The 18,443-nt window shown below is 61.0% G+C and overlaps 1 protein-coding gene across 2 annotated transcripts in view; it reads right to left on the bottom strand.

Annotated features, from left to right (window-relative positions):
* The window catches only part of COL7A1 (collagen type VII alpha 1 chain), a 31,257-nt gene extending 22,921 nt beyond the window's left edge, over positions 1–8,336 (bottom strand). Inside the window, exons 1-22 of one of the 2 annotated variants that reach the window (XM_071439679.1) lie at positions 8,143–8,336; positions 6,088–6,178; positions 5,799–5,979; positions 5,559–5,718; positions 5,370–5,463; positions 5,128–5,286; positions 4,768–4,931; positions 4,541–4,670; positions 4,340–4,462; positions 3,635–3,784; positions 2,816–2,935; positions 2,549–2,695; positions 2,266–2,382; positions 2,042–2,191; positions 1,684–1,812; positions 1,453–1,599; positions 1,166–1,291; positions 953–1,096; positions 746–871; positions 526–672; positions 317–445; positions 92–238 (exon numbers count right to left, since the gene is read on the bottom strand). In XM_071439679.1, coding sequence (XP_071295780.1) covers positions 92–238; positions 317–445; positions 526–672; positions 746–871; positions 953–1,096; positions 1,166–1,291; positions 1,453–1,599; positions 1,684–1,812; positions 2,042–2,191; positions 2,266–2,382; positions 2,549–2,695; positions 2,816–2,935; positions 3,635–3,784; positions 4,340–4,462; positions 4,541–4,670; positions 4,768–4,931; positions 5,128–5,286; positions 5,370–5,463; positions 5,559–5,718; positions 5,799–5,979; positions 6,088–6,178; positions 8,143–8,220 — 2,959 coding nt within the window. In that variant the 5' untranslated portion in view covers positions 8,221–8,336. Of the gene's footprint in view, positions 1–91; positions 239–316; positions 446–525; positions 673–745; positions 872–952; positions 1,097–1,165; positions 1,292–1,452; positions 1,600–1,683; positions 1,813–2,041; positions 2,192–2,265; positions 2,383–2,548; positions 2,720–2,815; positions 2,936–3,634; positions 3,785–4,339; positions 4,463–4,540; positions 4,671–4,767; positions 4,932–5,127; positions 5,287–5,369; positions 5,464–5,558; positions 5,719–5,798; positions 5,980–6,087; positions 6,179–8,142 lie in introns of both variants that reach the window. The other variant, XM_071439681.1, reaches the window with a different exon arrangement.
* Between the last annotated feature and the right edge of the window lie 10,107 nt (positions 8,337–18,443).

Consider the following 18,443-nt stretch of genomic DNA (forward strand, 5'->3'; position numbering starts at 1 on the left):
GCTGAGACAGTCAGTCCCTGGGTGCCCCTCTGGGCTCAAGCCATGTGTCGGGGGCTCATGCTGCCTTGGCCCCAGGCAGTCAGTCCCTTACTGGTGATGGCAGTGATGGTGGCTGGCTCGCTCTCCCGGCTGCCAGCCAGGCTGGTGATGCTGATGTGGTAGTGCCGGCCCGGTTCCAGTCCCGACAGGGTATAAGAGCTGGAGGTGGCTGGGAGCTGCTGGCTGTGCTGGGGCCCCCCTGGCAGGGGCAGAGAGGGGTGAGGGGGTGCGGGTGGGAGCTGGCAGGGATGCAGGGGCTCCAGCCAGCTATGCTTACCTTCAGCCAGGCGCCAGAACAGGCGGTACCCAGTGCTGCCAGCCACTGGCAGCCAGGTCAGGCGCAGGCGGTGCTCCGAGGCCTCGGTCACCTGGAAGCCACTGACAGGGCGTGGGGGGGCTGCCTCCGCTGCGGGGCAGAGGGGCAGGCGTCAGAGGCAGGAGTGCCCAGTGCCACCCTGGGGTGATGCCCCCTGCCCCAGCACTCACGGGTGGTGACGACAATGGAGACGGGGTTGCCTTCCCGGTTTCCAATGAGTGCCGTCACCTTCACGGTGTAGGAGACGCCTCCCTCCAGGTTGGGGATGTCAAAGGAGTTGGTGTGGCCAGGAACTCGCCGGCTATTCTCCGAACCCCCTGCCAAGGACTGTGGCATGAGGCCCCCACCCTGCTGCCCTCACAGCCCACCCCCATCCCCACCCCACAGTACCGTCCCTGCGGCTCCACACCACACGGTAGGCAGTGGCTCCCGGCACACCGACCCAAGTGACACGGGCAACATTGCTCCTGGATGCCTGCACCTCCAGCTGGGTCACCTTCCCCACCTGCTCTGGCACTGTGACACCAAGAGGGCCACTGTCATCCTGGGTCACAGCCAATGGCACCAGACAGCTCTGTCAGGCAGGGGTTACCTCACCTATCCGTCCTGTGGCAGTGACGGGGCTGCCCTCACGGCCATCCACAATGGCTGAGACACTGACGGTGTAGACAATGTTGGCGTGCAGCCCATCGATGGTGAAGGTGGTGGGGTCAGCAGGGAGGAAGCGGGATTTCTTCAGACCTAAGAGATGGCTGGGATAGGAAGGGCTCCAGCAGTGCTGCCACAGCACCCCATGGTCCATACACTCACCGTCACTGCCTTGCCACGTCAGCAGGTAGCCCCCGGCACCTGGCAGCCCTCGCCAGGTGACCCGCAGCTGGCTGGGACCGGCCTCCATCACCCGCAGATCCGAAATGCTGCCCACCTCTGGATACTCTGCACCACCCCATAACACCACAGCATCACCCTGGGTAGTCCGAAGGGACCCCACAGCCAAGCTGCCATCCCAAGGGGTTGCAGGGGGATAGAGACAGCTGCCTGCCAGTGGGAACATGCAGTACCAGAACTCCTGGCACCAAATCCTGACGTGGACTTACTGAGGCGGACGGTGAGCGTGGCAGCACTGCCCTCCTGGCCGCCTGCCAGTGCTGAGACACGCACCAGGTAGGGGACACCCTCCCGGAGGTCACCGAGCTCCAGCCCTGTCTGGCTGCCGGGGATGCGCCTCATCCTCTCCGTGCCATCTGCCAGGAGGAGGGCAGTGCGGTGGCTCAGTGTCAGCTGGTCAGGATCCCCCGGTACCACCCTGACCCTGCCCACAGACTCACCCTGGCTGTTGCGCAGCACCACTTTGTACTCGGTGGCACCGGGGACAGCGGTCCAGCTCAGCCGTACCCGCCTGCCCGATTCCTCAATGAGCCGCAGGTCTGACACAGCACCCACGGGTGCCTCCACGCCTGTGAGGGCACATGTGAGGCACACCTGGAGTGGCACAGCCTGGACAGCACAACCTCCATACTCAGCACAACCCCCATACTCATCCTGGGCTGTGACCAGACAGCTGGGGGTTGTCATGGCCAAGGAAGTCCTCAACCTGAGTAATGCCCATTGGGACATCCCACATCCCTCCATGCCAAAGGCCTGGAATGCTGGGGAACAGCTCAGGAGACCCACAGCAGCACTGACCTGTCTGAAAGGTGGTGACAGGGGTGGCCACCTCCCCACCATCATAGAGTGTGTAGAGGGTGATGCGGTACTCGGTGCCCGGCTTCAGCCCCGTCAGCTGGTAAGTATTGATGCTGCTGGGGAGAGACACTGTTCTGGGGGGCTCTGGTCCTGCAGGAAGGGAAGGATCACAGCCAGCTGCTGGCATGGAGGGCCCACAGGGGCAACAGCCACCTCGAGCCTACCTGTGGCTCTCTTCCACTCCAGACGGTAGCCACGAGCATCACGGGCACTGGTCCAGAGCACTTGGATGGATGTGGGGCCCAGGATGTTGGTCTGCAGTGTCTGGTCTGTACCTGCCTCTGCAAGAGGGACCCCATGGGCCAGGGTACCTTGTGCCACCCTGCTGCAGCCACCCAGCCCATGTCCCTGGTCCCCACACATGGCAAGGACAGGGGCTACAAGGGCTGGTCCCTCCTCCCTCCCATGCACAGCAGCAGGATGGCATCACCTGTACCCAACACCTACCTGTCCTCTGCTGCACAGTGGCTGTGGGCCCCTCCAGCTGCCTGAAGAGTGGGGCCACCATCACCACATAGTCGGTGTTGGGCTGCAGCCCCACCAAGGCATGTGACATCTGCCCGGCGTCCAGGTCCACCCTGTGCCTGTCCTGCCCTGTGGGAGCCAGTGCAGCAGTCCCTTGGGGAGGTCAGGCAGAAGGTGCCACCAGCTCCCTCCTGTCCCTCCTCAGGGGCCACCAGCAGAAGGGGCACAAGCTGTGGGAGAAGCACCTACCTGTGCGGGTTGCCCAGGAGAGGCGGTAGCCGGTGGCGCCACTGACAGGCTGCCAGGCCAGCAGCATGCTGTGTGCTGACACGTTGTGCACTGTCAAGTGCTGCACGCCCACCAGGTGCCCTGTGGGAGTGAGGTGACTGTCCATCTCCCCCATGAGAATGGGGCAGGAGGCAGCAGGAAGCACCTTCACCTGCAAACTGCTGTCTCCAGGAAGCCCCCTTGCCCCTGCTCACCAGTGCTAACCACACTGAGGTCACTGAGCACAGCCCGCGCTCAGGCGGCTCCTTCAAAGCATCAAACTGTGCAAAACGGAGCTCAAATGTCTTCCTCTTAATGCCTTAAATACTTTCTGTGGGTTAAGACTGCCTGGGGCAGCTGAAGGAATTGGTTTGCCAAAATCAGATGCTTGCAAAGGTGCTGCCCTGGAGCCTCACCCCCACTCCTACCCGGAGATGCTTTCCAACAGCCTCTGCCCTGGTGGAAACCACACTTTCCTCCCACAGAGCACTGTACTCAAACCCTGCATTTTTTCAGTCAACATTTTTTACGTCATGGGAAGAAAGCTCTGGTGGAAACACTCCCAGAAGGCTGCAAAGGAAATTGGGAGCACACAGTGCTGCATCCTGCACTGGGAGCAACTTTTGGGGCCCAGAGCATCGCCTTGTAGCCATGCTCACCTGCTTCCCCATCCCACCCCCACAGGCAGCCATGGGCCAGGCAGCCCCATCCCAATGGGGCACAGTGATTGGAGGGGGGCATCCCTGTGCTGGGAACCCATTCCTAACCCTGGCTGGGCCCAGGGCTGGGCTCAGCACTTACGTGTGCGGGCGGTGAGGGTGGCAGGGGCAGCAGGCTGCTGTGCATAGTGGGGCTGGAGCATCACCACGTACTCAGTATTGGGCTGCAGGTTGCTGAGTGTGGCTGACTGTGCGCTGGCTGTCAGGCTCTTCTCCTCTCTTTGAGGTGCTCCTGGAGGGGTGTGAGGGGCACAGGGACATAACACACACCAGGCCCAGCAGGGAAGGGGTGTCTGTAGGCCTGCACCCTGCCCTGAGGATGCCAGCCAGTGCCAGGGGTGGGGAGCACTGGGAAGAGACTGGGACGTGGGCCAGGGCAGGGGCATCCCCTGGAACGCCCCAGGCCAGGGTGAGGCTGCCAGGTGTGTGGCTCCAGCCCCGTCCCTGGCTGGAACGGGGGTCTGCTGCCTGCCCCCCATGTGCAGCAGCCATGGGGGCACATGCCAGGGCCCCAGCCATTGTGCACGCCCAAGCACACACCCTGAACCTTGCACATGAAGCCTCGGGGTGTAGGAATACACAGGCTGCCTCCACAGCTCTGCACACCACGCACCCCACGCCCAGCGCACGCGTGCCGGCTGCCGTGTGAGGGTGGGTGGATACACACCCACTGCACTCCGGGCATGTATCCCTGCATTCACACTCATCCCTGCTTCCCTCTGCCCAGGGGGTGCACAAAGGCAGGGTGCCCAGGCAGCACTGACCCTCCTCGGGCCCATGCCCTCACCTTGCACAGCATAGCTGAGGCTGTAGCCCTGGGGGGGCTCGGGGCCAGGCTGCCAGGCCAGCCTCAGAAAGGTTGGTCCAGCCTCCACCACGCGAAAATCCAGCACGGAGCCAGCACGGCTTTCTGGAGGCACACAGAAGCAGGGATGAGTCCCCAGCCCCATGCCTGCACCCACCCATCCCTATGGACATGGACACTCACGTGTCCGTGCTCGGCCGGACACGGACTCGCCAATGCTGTTGGCGTACTGGGCGGTGACAGTGACCAGGTACTCTGTCCCAACGCGCAGTCCCCGCAGCACAGCATTTGTCTCCCGTGGCCCCACGCTCACCTGGGTAGGAACAATGTCACCCCCCCATCTTCCCCAGGTCACACATGGAGCCACCAGGAACCCCAGGAGCTCTGAGCAGTCAGGTGGGAGCACTCACCTCCTGCCTCTCTGCCAGGATGGGCTGCCCTAGCCCTGTCAGTGGCACGTACTGCACCCGGTAGCCAGTGATGGGGCCACTGGCTGCCCTCCAGCGGACCCGCAGATGATCCAGGCCCCGCTCTGGGATCTCCAGGTTGGAGGGGCCAGTGTGGCTTGGCCCATCTGTGGAGTAGCACAGGGGCTGTTGGCTGCACATGCATGAAGCAGAGAGATCTTGCTGTGGCAGCACACATGTGCCCGATGGGATGGGATAGCCGGGAGGTCATTTTGGTGGTGGGACGGATGCTAAGGGTGCACAGTCTGACACCCAGCACTGTCAGCACCTGTGCCCCTCAGGGAGGAGGATGGGGGCTCATACCCAGCAGGCGCAGGGTGCCCCCAACAGTGGTGCACACCCTCCGTGTTATCAGTGGCACCAGCGTGTCCAGCAGCTTGAAATCACCAACGTAGAAGAAGAAGGCATCAGTAGGCATCGAGGCCACACGGATCAGCTCCTTGCGGTCAGCATTCTTAATACCTGGGACACAGGGAGATGATGGGTGAGGGGGGAACCTGAACCAAGCAGAAGACTCTTTCATGTGCTGCAGAAGCCTCACTCACCCACAGCAAAGACCTTGATATCCTGGCTCTTCAGCTTCGCTGCCGGCCCCTCAGCATCATCCTGGGACTTGCCATCCGTGATGAGAATGCAGATCTGCAGGGCCAGGAAAGAACTGTGGGATCCAGCTTGGGGTCCATGGGCCTGACACTTCTCCCCATGTTGCCAGGGTCACTGCTCTGCACACATACCTGGGGGACCCCAGGCCGGCGCTGCGTGGGGCTGAAGAAGTTGTCAGCAATGTAGCGGAAGCCAGCGCCCGTGCGAGTATTGCCACCCTTGTAGCTCAGCTGCTGGATGGCCCTCCGGACACTTGTGCCATCAGTGTGCTGGGAGAACGAGAACTCCACCCTGGAGAGCGCAGGGGCACACTGTCACTGTCACCCAGCCCTGCCACCCTGCATCCCACATGCCCCTTCCCTTGGGCTCACCGTGGGTCATCACTGTACTGTGCCATGGCAAAGCGCACTGCCTTCTCACCCACCACCTGCACAAAGGGCCCCACAAGCTCCTCCATGAAGGTGCGGACAGCACGGAAGTTGTTCCTTCCGATGCTGGATGAGCCATCCACCAGGAAGGCGATGTCAGCCTCCAGCACATCCTCACACACTGCTGCGGAGCAGTGACAGCACTCAGGGCACAGACTGGCGCTGTGGCACATTGGTGCTGAAGCCCTCTTATTGTGCCACCCACCGTGTGGACCCAGTGCTCATCACCTACCTTGGCTCCTCTTCTGTGCCGTGGCAGCTGGAGGACGCAGGAGCGCCGGGAGCACAGCCAGGAGCAGGAGTTGGCTGCTCATCGTGGGAGCCTGCAGGACAGGATGCTGCCACCACAGTCTCACAGCAGCCCCAAGCCTTGGGGACAGCAGTTCGGGAGGTTCCCAGCACCACCCGTGCCAGAACGCCTGGCAGCGCTGGGAGGGCAGGGTGCCAGTGCGCCCCAGGCACCGCACGGCGCGGGGAGAGCCCCGCTCCGGGCCGGGACAGGCGGCAGGAGCTGGCCCGTGAGCAGCCGGTGGGGCTGTCCGCGGTGCGGGGGATACAGAGAGCCCCAGCCCGGCTACAGCCCGGGATCTGCCCCCGCCACCCCTTCCCCTGCCCCACGGCACGGGCAGCAGCGGCGCGCTTGGCCCCCGCCCGCAGGGCTCCTCCGCCCCAGGAAGGTGCTCCAGGGCAGCGGGAGCCAGCGCGGGCAGCCCTGCCCGCCAGCCCCTGCCCCGCCGCGGCGGAGGGCACCTGGCCCGGTACCCCCGCGATGTCCCAGCCCCAGCTGAGCCCGGCCCGGGCGGTGCCAGCCCCGCCGCACGGACGGCACCTGGCCCGGTACCCCCGCGATGGCTCCGCCGGGTCCCAGCCCCAGCTGAGCCCGGCCCGGGCGGTGCCAGCCCCGCCGCGGAGCGCGGCCGAGTGCCCGCGGTGCCCCCGCGGAGGCTCCGACCTGCCCCGCAGTGCCCCCCGCCCCGGCTCCAGGCTCACCCGCCGCCCCCGCGGGGCCGCTCCGTCCCGCACCGCTCCGAGCCGTTCCGTGCCGAGCCGTGCCGGGCGCAGGCGGTGCCGGCGCGCACCGGCCCCCGGCGCTCCCGCCCCTTTATGGAGGGCGGCCCGGAGCACGGGTCGGGGGGAGCGGAGCGGCGCGGCCCCCGCCCAGCCCGGCCTCCCAAAGGGCTTTTCCCACCGCTCCCCTGAGAGGGAAGGAAGGAAGGAAGGAAAGCAGCTCCTGAGGCTCTTCCCGCTCCAGGGCCACTCGGGCTGCCCCGCGGCTGCACGGCGTGCAGCGGCTGCACGGCATGGAGATGGAGCAGGAGAGGGCTGGACACCCGGGAACGGCTGCTGCTGGATTTGCCACCGAGACCTCCGTGAGGGGCTGAGTGGACCCCAGTAAGGCTCAAGGCAGTTTTCCCTCCAGCATCTGCATCTTTCAGGAAGGTGAGCAGCTCTGGAACGTGCCATCCAGGAGCTGGCCACCCACTTCCATCCATCCATCCATCCATCCATCCATCCATCCATCCATCCATCCATCCAAGGGGAATGTGTCATGGAGACTTGGGGCCTGGATCCAGGCAGACCTGGATGGAGCTGCCACAGGGACTTGAGCGCCTGGCACCATCTGGGTTAAAGCCTGGCTCTGAGCACTAGCCCTGGGAAGGGCACTGGTGGTGAAGGGCTGCTCCCCATGCCAGCACAGCTCTTGCCAGGCTGCAGGACAGCCAGGCCCCGTCCAGGATCCCTCCTGCACACAGGGCTGGGGTACCCAGCATGCGGAGCCCTGGCACGCATGGTTCTAGTACAGGGACTGCGCTGGAGTCAGCTGTGGGAACATCATCCTGCCCTTCTCAAACTCCATCTCACAGCAGGCTTGTGGCTGAGACCTACCCCAGAGCTGGAGAAACTTGCTGGAAAGCCACTGGTGATGTGGCTGCAGTTGCTGGGAGGAGGCGAAAGGGTGAAGATGCCCAGCAAGGCAGGCGGGGAGCTCGTGTTGCCCTGGTCTCACTTCCTGCCCATCCTGTGGCTGGTGGAACAGTCCCTTGAGGCTCCTCCTCAGCCCAGGGTGCACCCTTGACCCTCAGGGTGCTCCTCACCCTGGGCCACCTGTGGGACTACACCGCTCCTTGGGGCACATCACACAGCACCTCATCACCTCATCCTCCCCACTGGTGCCTGTGCTCACCTGGGGTTGATCCTGGCTCAAGGAACCTGCTATGCACCCCATGCCACCTGTCCTCTGTCCCCTTGGTCAGCCCTCATTCCCCGTCCCCAGCACCCCACGTACCTGTGCCCTCCTGGCCACTGCCCCAGGGTCTCCCCTCCGGCTCCTGGCAGGGCAATGCACAGACAGGTCCAGAGGCATCTTCCTGTGGGCAGCAAGAGGAGCAAGAGTGGGGATCTCTGGGGCCCAGGGCCACCTCACAGCTGGGGGCCGGGGGCAGGGCCACCGGCCACCGAGCAAAGATGCTCCAGGGTCGGCTGCAGGCAACTTTCCCAGGCACAAGCTGTTCCCAGGCAGGGGAGGAGCGGCGATGCCCTCGCTCTTCTTAAAGGTACAGCAAGCAGTGCATCCCCTCCTCTTCATTAGCCTTCCTCTCCTTAGACCTCAGCCCTGGCCCCCAGGGCTGGCGGGCGGGTTCCGGAGCTCGCCATGCCCGCAGCTTTGCCCCTGCCTGCCCCAGCCCTGCGGCTCCGGCCGTCAGTCCAGCATCCTCAGGTCAGGACCATCCCTAGACCCTCCTCCCGCCAGAGCCCGTTTAATGAAGACAGGGCGGCCTGTCCCAATTAGACCAGGGGCTTGGTTAGACAGGGAGCGGAGGGGCCTGCCAAGGGCTCTGTGGCTGGCCCCGGGCCCGGAGCTGTGGAGCCGCCCCACGGCGCGGTGCCGGCGGCGGGGCACGGGCGGCCGGGGGTCACCGCGGCCAGCGGGGCAGCGCCGGGGCGGGCAGCGCCCAGCGGGCACCCGGGCAGCGACACCGGGGCAGCGACACTCCACAGCCGTGCCAGGGGCTCTGCCCACCACCTCGGCCCCCAGGACTGCGGCAGGCACTGCTTTGGGGTGCTCCCCAAACCCCAGTCGCCCACGGCAGCATCTTGACCATCTTGCCAGTAGCATTGCCCTTACGTGTGCACTGGAGCGGGGCACGCAGGGCTGCTGGGTCCCCAGAACCGGAGTGTCTCCGCCTCCGCGGTGTTTCCCAGCTTCCCTCCGCATACCAGGAGCAGGGAAGGAATCTGCGGCCGCCGGCGCGGGACGGTCATGCCTGTGCAGATGGAGAGCGCCAGGTGTGAGTGACTCACGGGCACCCCCGCGCCGCTGCACGCCAACCCCTCCGGGGACATCCTCAAAGGCTGAAAAGCCTTCTCAAAGCCTGGACGGCTGGCAGCCCAGCCACTAGTCATTCCCACAGCCCAGACCTGGGCTTCCCCATCTCCCAGCTGGCTCGGCACCAGAGTGTACTGATTCCTCTACACAGACAACATTTGTAGCGCTGACCCCGACCCCAGCTCCTCACCTGTGCAGGCCAACCCAGTTCCCAAATGACACTCAACAGCTGGCCACATCATGAGACATTCCAGGACACCTCCACGGGTCCCAACAGCCCTGATCTTTGCAGGGCACTGCCCAGGCAAGCACTACCCCTGAGCCTCACAGGGGTCATATTACCCCTGGGAAGGGAACCCCTTGGTTTGAGAGTGTGCACAAGGGTAGGACAAGAGCTGAGCTTTTCCTTGCCCCTGCTTGCCAGGCATGAGGCCTCACTGCTGCCTTAGCGGGAAACAAGAAGAAAATCTTCAGCCCCAGGTGAGGTTTCAGCTCTCTGGGACGGGATGAATCACACACCATGATGGGGTACAGAGCCTGCTGCACAGTCCCACATCATGGTGGGGTACAGAGCCTGCTGCACTTGTGGTGCTCTGGGGATTGCTGCCCCCATCCCCTGCCCACCCTCTCCATGCTGCAGCCACTGCCTCTGGTGCTGATCTGCCATGGGCCAGGATTCAGCACAACCCTTACAGGATTTCAGTTTTCTGGCCCTGCTGTGTTCCTGCAGTGCTCCTCACTCCAGCAGATATCAGCATTCCCAGCCAGTGGAGATGCATGGCACAGCTCTGGGGCTGCTGGGAGGGAGAAGCCACCTCTCCCAGCACTTTCACACTGGGGAGGGGAGCAGCAGGAGGCTAGTGCTGAGGCAGGGGAGGAGTGGAGAAGCTGGCCAGAGCCTGGAGGGGGAACCTTGTCTGCCACAGAGGCCAGTTGAGACATGCTCCAGGAATGTCTTCCAGCACCAGCCACCGCCAGCTCCATGATGTGGCACCCAGCCACGCAGCCCAGCATCCCAGAAAAGGGGCCCATGACCCCTGGCTATCACCAGTCAGCTCAGGGAGAGCCCAGAGGGACAGGCTGCAGCCTTAGGGAATGCTTGTGTCACCCCACGAGACAACCCAGCAACCCAAGAGACCACAAAATAGACCAGGGTGGGAAATAGTCAGCCCTTACCTCCTGCTGACCTACCCTGATGGGTCTGGGGTGGGAAAAAGCCATGCCAGCCCTCCAGGCTGCACTTCACAAGGGAAACACATAGAAGCCTCCCCAGGTCCTCTGTGCCAGAGCACCCTCCATCCTGCTGCTGCCCAAGGCCACATCCCTGTGGAAAAGGGGATCAAGGTATGATATCAGGATGAAGCCACGACCAACGAGCTTCCCTCTCTGCCCAGCAGCTCTTGAGATGTCCAAAGTGAAGGGGATGCCCCATTTTTGGGGGACCTTACCTACTGTGGAGGCAGCAGCAGTCTGGTGACAGAATGATGATGGAGGTAAGTGATCCCACTGTAGCCAAGCTTGGGGTCAGGCTGAGCCTGCTGTGCCCCCCCACCAGGGCTCCCCATGGGGTGGGTGCATGTCCTGGCTCTCCCACAACTGCTGTGGAGGGATGGAAAGTTTTTCCTGTCTGTAAACTGTTGTGTCTGGAGGCTGCTGCCAGCACAGCTGCACATCAGCATCGCACGAACCTGTGCTGCACTGTGGCCCCACTGGCCGTGCAAAACGGGCTCAGGAGGGAATGGTGACACCACGAGGATGTGACCCTCCCCTTGGCCAAGCAGTGCAGGAGAAGGCAGCCCTGGTCAGCCTGACCACAGAGGCCAGGCTGCTTCTCAGGGACAGCAAGTGAGGGGAGAGCCAGGCACCACCAGGGCTCTGCCAAGGGCTGGCAGTGCTTTGCAATGGCATGGGGCCAGCATGCCAGAAAGGGAAGGTGACAATGGGGATGATGGAAGCAGGATAAGGAGCCAGCAGCAGTGAATGGGGCTCTAGAGCCCCTAGTTAAAAAGCTGCCTTCAGCTGCATCTTGTGGCCGGGCTTTGGGTGGTGCTGGGGATACCCAGAGAGGCTGGGGTGGGTGTCAGGGATCCAGGGGAAGGCAAGAGGAAGGTGTAAGCAGAATGCAGGCAGGGGCTGAAGTGCCCATGCTGCAGGTGGCCACACACACAGCCTGGCTCTTCTGCAGGAGTCCAGCTCCTCGACTGACTGAGGCACGAGCTGCTGCCCTTCACTCCTGGCCCTGCAGTCCACACTTGCAGCTGGGTCCAGACTCAGGAAAATCAACCTACCTTGCCCTTGAGAAGGGGCATGTAGGAGATGGCAGAAATGCGGGGCCCAGGTGCAGCAAAGCTCCCCCAGCACCTCTGCATGGGGCCAGGGCTGCCTTTTCCTCAAGCTGACAATCCCATGGGGTGTTTATGCCCCAGAGATCCCCCAGCCAGCCCATCACACACAGTGTGGAAAGGAAACTTCTGCTTCTTTGTAGGGGCAGATAAAGATTCCCTGCCCTGGGGTTATGAGGATTGAGGTGCTCCCAGCCCAGTCCTGGCTGCAGGGTGTGCAGGGAGCAGCAGGCAGTGGCTGGCAGAGCCTGGGGCACAGCCGGGCTTGGGGTGCACAGAGAGACCCAGGGACCCACTGCAATGCAGGCGCCGGCACCGGCAGAGCACAGGGAGCGGCTTCCTCCGGGTGCCTGCAGGAAGGAGGAGATGAAGGGAAGCCGAGGGAGCGCTGCCAGCCCACGTCGCACACCCTCGGGCATGTGCGGGCTGGGCCGGGGCGCGCAGGGCGTGACTGGACACGCTGGGCTGGGCGGCTGAGCCCGCCCTGCCCTGCCCTGCCGGGCTCCCCGGGAACCAGCGCTGTCCGGCCCAGCCTCGGGCCAGGGGAGGGATGCAGAGGTGAAAGGTGGCATTCCTACAGCTGGGAGAGCAGCTCGGGGCGAGGCCGGGTCACTGGTGCTTCCCTAGAGCGCCGGGGAAAGCCAGGAAATCATCTTACCTGCAAGCAGCGCGGTGCCACCCGCGCCTCTGGACGCCTCCCGGCCTCACCAGCATCCCTCCGAGGAGGTGTGTGACACATGGGACTGCTCAGGCCCTGCCGGGGGCTGCCACAGCAGGGGCTCCTCCTGGCCTTGCAGGGTGCTCTGCCCCACATTTGGCTTCCAGGGGCACCACGGCTTCAGGGGACGGGAGGGGCCACGGGAGCAGCCAGGCAGGACTGTTTGCAGGAGGCCAGGACAGAGCCCAGACCTGCAGAGCCAGGGGGGACACAGCAGCTCCTGTCACATGTGGGGACAAGCTGCCCATCAGTTCCCAAACCTGGCACCATCTCCACTCCCTATAAGAGTGGGACAAGCACCATGAAGCCATGGCTGCCCCATCCCTCCTTCCCAGCACTGCTGGGAGCAGATGGTACAGGGCTAGATGGACAAGGCAGCACCACCTTCCCTGCACATGGAATCTGTTCTGTGCCTATTGTTGAGCTTTTCTAGGAAACAGCAGTTGCCCAGCTCCCAGCACAGCACCCAGGGACACAAGGCCAGCTGCAGGCTAAGCCAGCCCTGGGAGCCCCCTGGAGAACCTGCAGGAGAAGGCAGCAGCATGGCATGGGGTGCTGGGGGGGAGTAGGGTGGTGACAGGGGCTCACAGCAATGGCCAAGCAGGGGGGAAGAAAGGCAGAGAGGCAGCATGTGGGCCCAGGGAGCTGGAGCTGTTCCAGGGATGCTGCCAGCTGTGCTGCAAGGAGCTGCTCCTTGCAGGGACTTTGCACAGCTTGATGGGGCTGGGTATATTTGTTCTTCCTTTCAATGGCAACAACAGATGCCTCCCTGGCTGCAGGAGCTCAGGATAGCTCAGGATAGCTCTATTCCCAGGGGAGGAGTACCTTGGCTATCCCAACCCTCAGGGATGGACATGCTGGACCCTGCTGCTGCACACAGCTCACAGTGGACTGACACTGCCTTCCCAAGACATGGCAATAACCAGTCACTAATGCCTTGTGCTCAGTCCCTCCTGCTGCCAGCCCACAGGCTCTGGTTCCACTGGCCCTGGCAGAGCAACACACCAGCTTGTGCTCACAAGTGACAGCAAGAGACTCACACTCTGGAGCTGCACAAGGAGTTTGCCCACCTCATCTCTCCAAATCCAGATTTCTCACAGCCCCTGTGCCAGGGAAAGGCTGTCCCTCTCTCACTCCTCTTTTGCATGATCCTGCTCTCACTTCCCCACTTCTGCATCTGGGATGCAGGCCTGATGGCTGGGAGGACAGGGTGGTTGCTCAATGCTTCCTCTCTGCCTCTATTCAAGTGTTTCACAATCTGCATCAACCCCCCCAAAAACTACCTGCAGCTCTATATAAATTTCTGGCAGGGCTCATGAAAGAGCCCCTGTCCCACTCTCCTGGGGTTTGGCTGCTGCTTGCACAAGGGGATCTGGGACATGCAGCCCAGCAAGGACCTGCAGGCAGTGCTCCCAGGGAGGGGATGGCACAGCTCACACCTGGGTGTGGCAGGGGCCTTGCCTGGGACAGGCAGGGGCTCAGGAAGGGGTTCTTACCCGTGGAGAGTTTGGGCCATGCTGCAGCTTCTGGGTAAGGGGTTTTTGCAGCCTTGGGCACTGATAAAGGCACGTGGATGGCACAAAGCTCTTTTACCCACACTTGCCCATAGCAGGGTGTGTTGGCTAACAGTGTTGGATCCCCAGCAGCTGCAGGATACTGCCCTGAATGTTTCACACATGACCGATGATCCATGGGAAGGAGGATCAAGGTCTGTTTGTCAGTCTGTTGGGGTGCTGAGGAAACTGCAGGGAGCCAGCATCCAGGGGATCAACACTGCAGGAAGGGTCAGGCTCACCCCTACGTGTGGGGCAGCAGCCAGGCTGCAGGGGAAGCTGCTCCAGAGGGATTAATGCAGTTCACGAGACCAGACTTGCCCTGTGTCTCTCCCCCGCGAGGCTGTGCCATTGCTCCTTCAGCTCCTTGGCCGGGTGCCCGACTCCAGAAGAAAAGAATAAAAAGGACGAAGTACCCGCCCTGCCCTGCCGGGTGAATCGCTGTCTGTCACCATGGGAACTCCTCCCTCCCCAGACCTCCCCTGGATGATTTCACATCTCGTGGAGCAGGAGGGCGTCACCAGGATGGCACAGGGCGGGTGGACACGTCCATCCCACACAGGGACCCCACACTGTGGGGCAGGGTGCTGGGGAGCTCCAGGGGAAGGCTGAGCAGCACAGGTGGGGGTCCCAATGGCGGTGGGGCACGATCTGCATCCACGCTGTGCATCCCCAGAGCAGTGACAACTTAGGGGCTCTCAGAGCTCCAGGTCCTTGCAGAAACCACATCACCAGCACCTCTGCACCCCTCTGTGTGGCCACCAAGAAGGGAAGAGCACAGCATCCTGTCTGTGCCCCCTCACCACCTTCAGCAGTCACCTTGAACCGTGAGGATCTCATCCTCCGTCCCCCTCAGCAGGGCTGGGGCAAGGTCACCTGTGAGTCAGTGCTGCGCGTGCGAGGCAGGAACAGGAGATACTTGTGTTCCCACGTCATAGGGGCTCCTGCCAAGTGCTGCACATCTGGAACAGCAGTAAACAAAGCAGGGGAAGCCACAGAACCAGAGTGGACAGCAGCCAGGGGCAGCAGGGACCTCCAGCCTCGCAGCAGGCAGCGGGGGGAAGGGGTGCAAAAAGCAGAACTGCCACGTGGAGCTGGGATGGCCAAAACTCAAGCACACTCACCTGCCATCTCCTCCCCCTGGCAGGCTCTTTGTGCCAGGGGAGCAGAGGCAGGAACTTGCCACAGACACATGCTGCTCCAGTTCCTAGAGCCACTCTGCACCAAGCTCCCTGTGAGACACCCCCTGGCACGGGCAGTTATCCCTACCTGGAAATCCCACCCTCCATGTTCCATGGGTAGCACTGAGCCTGTTTCTCCATCACTCTGAGCTTTGCTCAAGAGTGACATGACCTGAATGGGGGCCATGGGTTTGGTATACAGGAATCTGCACAATGCTGAGCCCTACAGTGCACCCCGATAAACTCAGAGTGCACTTTCCTGAAGCTGAAATACATCCACTGCTAAATCTTGAAGCAACATCACTGTAGTTCCCTAGATTAAACATTCAAATGAGGAAGAAAAAAATCCCCTCCAGAAGAGCCAACTCATTCTTCCCTAAATATAACAAATCAAAGATAAGCAGCACATTCCCTTCAGAGCATTATCCAAGTGCCTACTCGGAATAAAAGTCACATGCAAAGCAGAAAGCAGTGCACAGTACTGGGGCTGCTTTACAAAATGCTTTGCACACCTCAGTCACTGTGTCCTGAGGGCAGTGCATGGGGAGCAGCTTTATTTCTGTGCATTGCACCTGGTGTCAGCACCCATCTTAACACAGTGCCCCGAAAACCTGAATGCCCCATGTCACACTGCAGGCTCTTGGTGGAACCAGGAACAGCACTCAGATATTCAGGCTCCTGTTTCAGTATCTTAAGCCTTGCTCAAACCTTGCTTCAGGCATTTAATCCTGCTTCCTTCATTGTCCTCATGCTGTCCCGGCTGTGCAGCTCTCCCACTACAGCAGGATATGGAGCCTTAAATAACCCCAGGTCATGGCAGAGGCTCAGCAGTGGATGGTGGGACACTGAGCAGGAGCAGTGTCTCCAGGGCACCTGGCAGGTGATCCAGCACAGGTACTGTTGACACCTCTTAGTACAGAAAAAAAAATCCCTCTTGCTCCCACAGATCAGGGCTGGGAGCTCCCCAGGCTGCCATCCCAGCAGCTCCATTTTCCATTCCTGGGCAGATCCTTCTCCACACCCCACACTTCAAACAGCTTTTCTGGGCATCCCCAGTGATGGTCTGAATGGGCAACAAAGCCAAACCTCAGCCTGGCAGCCCCACTAAAACCTCACAGCCCCGAGGAAGGAAAATGTATAAGGGGAAAAGACTGGAAAGCAGAGACTTGCATGGAAAAGTGAGAACCATCCAACCTTTTTGGATGGCGTGTGGGGTAAAGCAGCTTTTAATGAGGGTGTTCAGGGCTGCAGCTCAGCCCTTCCAGGCACACCAGTGCAGACAAAGGCAGCTCCTGCCACCATGCCTCGTGCCTCACAGCAGCCTGGGATGGCTGTTGCTGGCAGTCAGGCCTGGATGGGCCTTTTGTCCACTGCTTTTCCACGCAATGAATACACTAAAAGCTTTACACGAGGCATTTCCTTTCCCAAATAGGAAACAGGATTGCTGGATATGTGTCCAGATACCACTGCTCACTGTTCCTCTCTCCTGGTGAGAGTCTCAGCAGTGAAGTGCAGGAGTCCTGGTCAGCACTACCAAGCACCAGGTACCTCCCTCAGCCTGGCAATCCTGCAGCCCCCCTGAGTGACATCATCACAGGGAGAACCCATCCCTTTCCTGGGCAAACCACACTAGACAGGGGCTGGATGGGGGAGAAAGCCCCTGCTCACAGCCATGCCAACACCTCAGTCAATCCCTGCAGCAGGGGGCTGAGCACAGCAAGGCTCCAGCAACACAAGACACTACAGAGCTGCCCTGCCTTCTAAACCCCACTCACCTATGGCTCCCACTGCCATTTTTCACCAGCCTTAGCAGGACAGCAGGTAGAGAAGCAGGCCCAGAGGGCTGTGGGCTCTCCTCCCAAAAGCTCTCTGGCACCAAGGAATGGCACAGCTCCAAGCCTCTCATTTCTGTGAAAGACTCCCTGCAGCTCCCTGCTTCCCCAGGAGAGGCTTGGCTCAGCACCCATGATGAGTATCAACTGTACTTTCCAGGGTGGGTAATTAGCTCAGGTGAGGCAACTCTTGACAATTGGCTGCTGTGGCCCCTCTCTTGGCAAGCACCCGAATCACAAACAAGCATCTCACATATCAAAGGGGCTGCCTGCTCCACAGCAGATCCACCCTGTACATCTGCTGGGCCCTGCAGCCCTGCACTGGGGGTACCAGCAGCTCTCCCTGCAGAGACCAGGACAACATGGAGCACTCAGCACAGGGCTCTGGTGAGCACTCACCATTTTCACTGCTAGATTTACATTCCTGGAATAGCTCTGTGTAGTGGAGACAAGCCACTGAAATCCTGTGCAGGAAACTGCACAGCCTTGCACGGGGTGCACAGAGTATCCTCCTTTCCAAATCTCCTTTAGCAGCCAACAGATGGAATGCCAAGGTGTCATGGAGTAAAAAACCACAACAGCTTGAAAGAGGGGACTTAATCTGGAGAGGGTAAGACCATGCAGGAGGGGAGGGAGCAAAGGCCAATCCATACACTAGGCTAAATTTATCAGCACAGACTAATGGGATCCCAAGTAACCTTCCAAGTAGCAAAATAAAACACTTAAGCCATTGAAAACTTAACTGGTCAAAGAGCCTCACTGAACAATCCTGCATTGTCCATGGAGCCAGGAAACAGATTTATTAGGTCACCCAGGCCATCTCCAGTTACAGTGAACTTGGGATGCTTCTAGGGATGGTTCCAACTCCATCCTCTGGCACTGTCCTTCACTGGGCAGCGGAAACTGCGGGGAGGGAAGGGGGAGAGGTCCAGCAAAAGATCTCTTTTTCAAGGTTCAGGAAAAGCTGAGATAGGACACTTCTGCCATGCCAGACATTTCCCAGTTTGGATACTCTGGTGGAGGAACAGAAACACCTCCAAAAGCAAGAGACCTGCCAATGAGATTAGAGCTTCAGTTCCTCCAGTATCAAAGCACTCGGCTGCCAAATGCTTAATGACTCTGCACCAATTCCAGGTTACACTTCCCAAGCCCCTGATAAGGCTCAGAGCATGGTGCCTTTGCCAAGCAGGAACACTTGACTCCTGAATGGGCTTCCCTTTCCCACCTTTTACATCCACAATTGTTGTTTACCAAGGAAAAAAATAATATGGCAAACCTCTCAATCCTTGGAGCTGGTGAGACGCTCATGTTTCTGGAAGCATGGACTGCCACAGCACACAAACACAACAGGCACTACAAGGCACAGTGCCACCACAACTGCAGCCTGAAAGTGCCAACATCCTGGGCACAGCTCAGCCTTAACTCTTAACAGGCACCCAACAGTCCTCTGCATCCAGTGCCACCCACCAGGGCATGGTTTCTAATCCAGATCAGCCCAGATACTCAGAGTTCTACATGGCAAAAGCATCTACAAAATCCATTAAAGGCTGCATAAGCCAGCAGCCTAGCAGAGCTGCAGCCTTTGGCCAGGAGTTGGTCCTTGCTGAAGTGCTGGGAGCAAGGCTCAGCACAGG

This window comes from Agelaius tricolor, unplaced genomic scaffold, assembly GCF_023055355.1.
Source record: "Agelaius tricolor isolate 1412-34295 unplaced genomic scaffold, bAgeTri1.0.p SCAF_14, whole genome shotgun sequence".
Classification (NCBI taxonomy): domain Eukaryota; kingdom Metazoa; phylum Chordata; class Aves; order Passeriformes; family Icteridae; genus Agelaius; species Agelaius tricolor.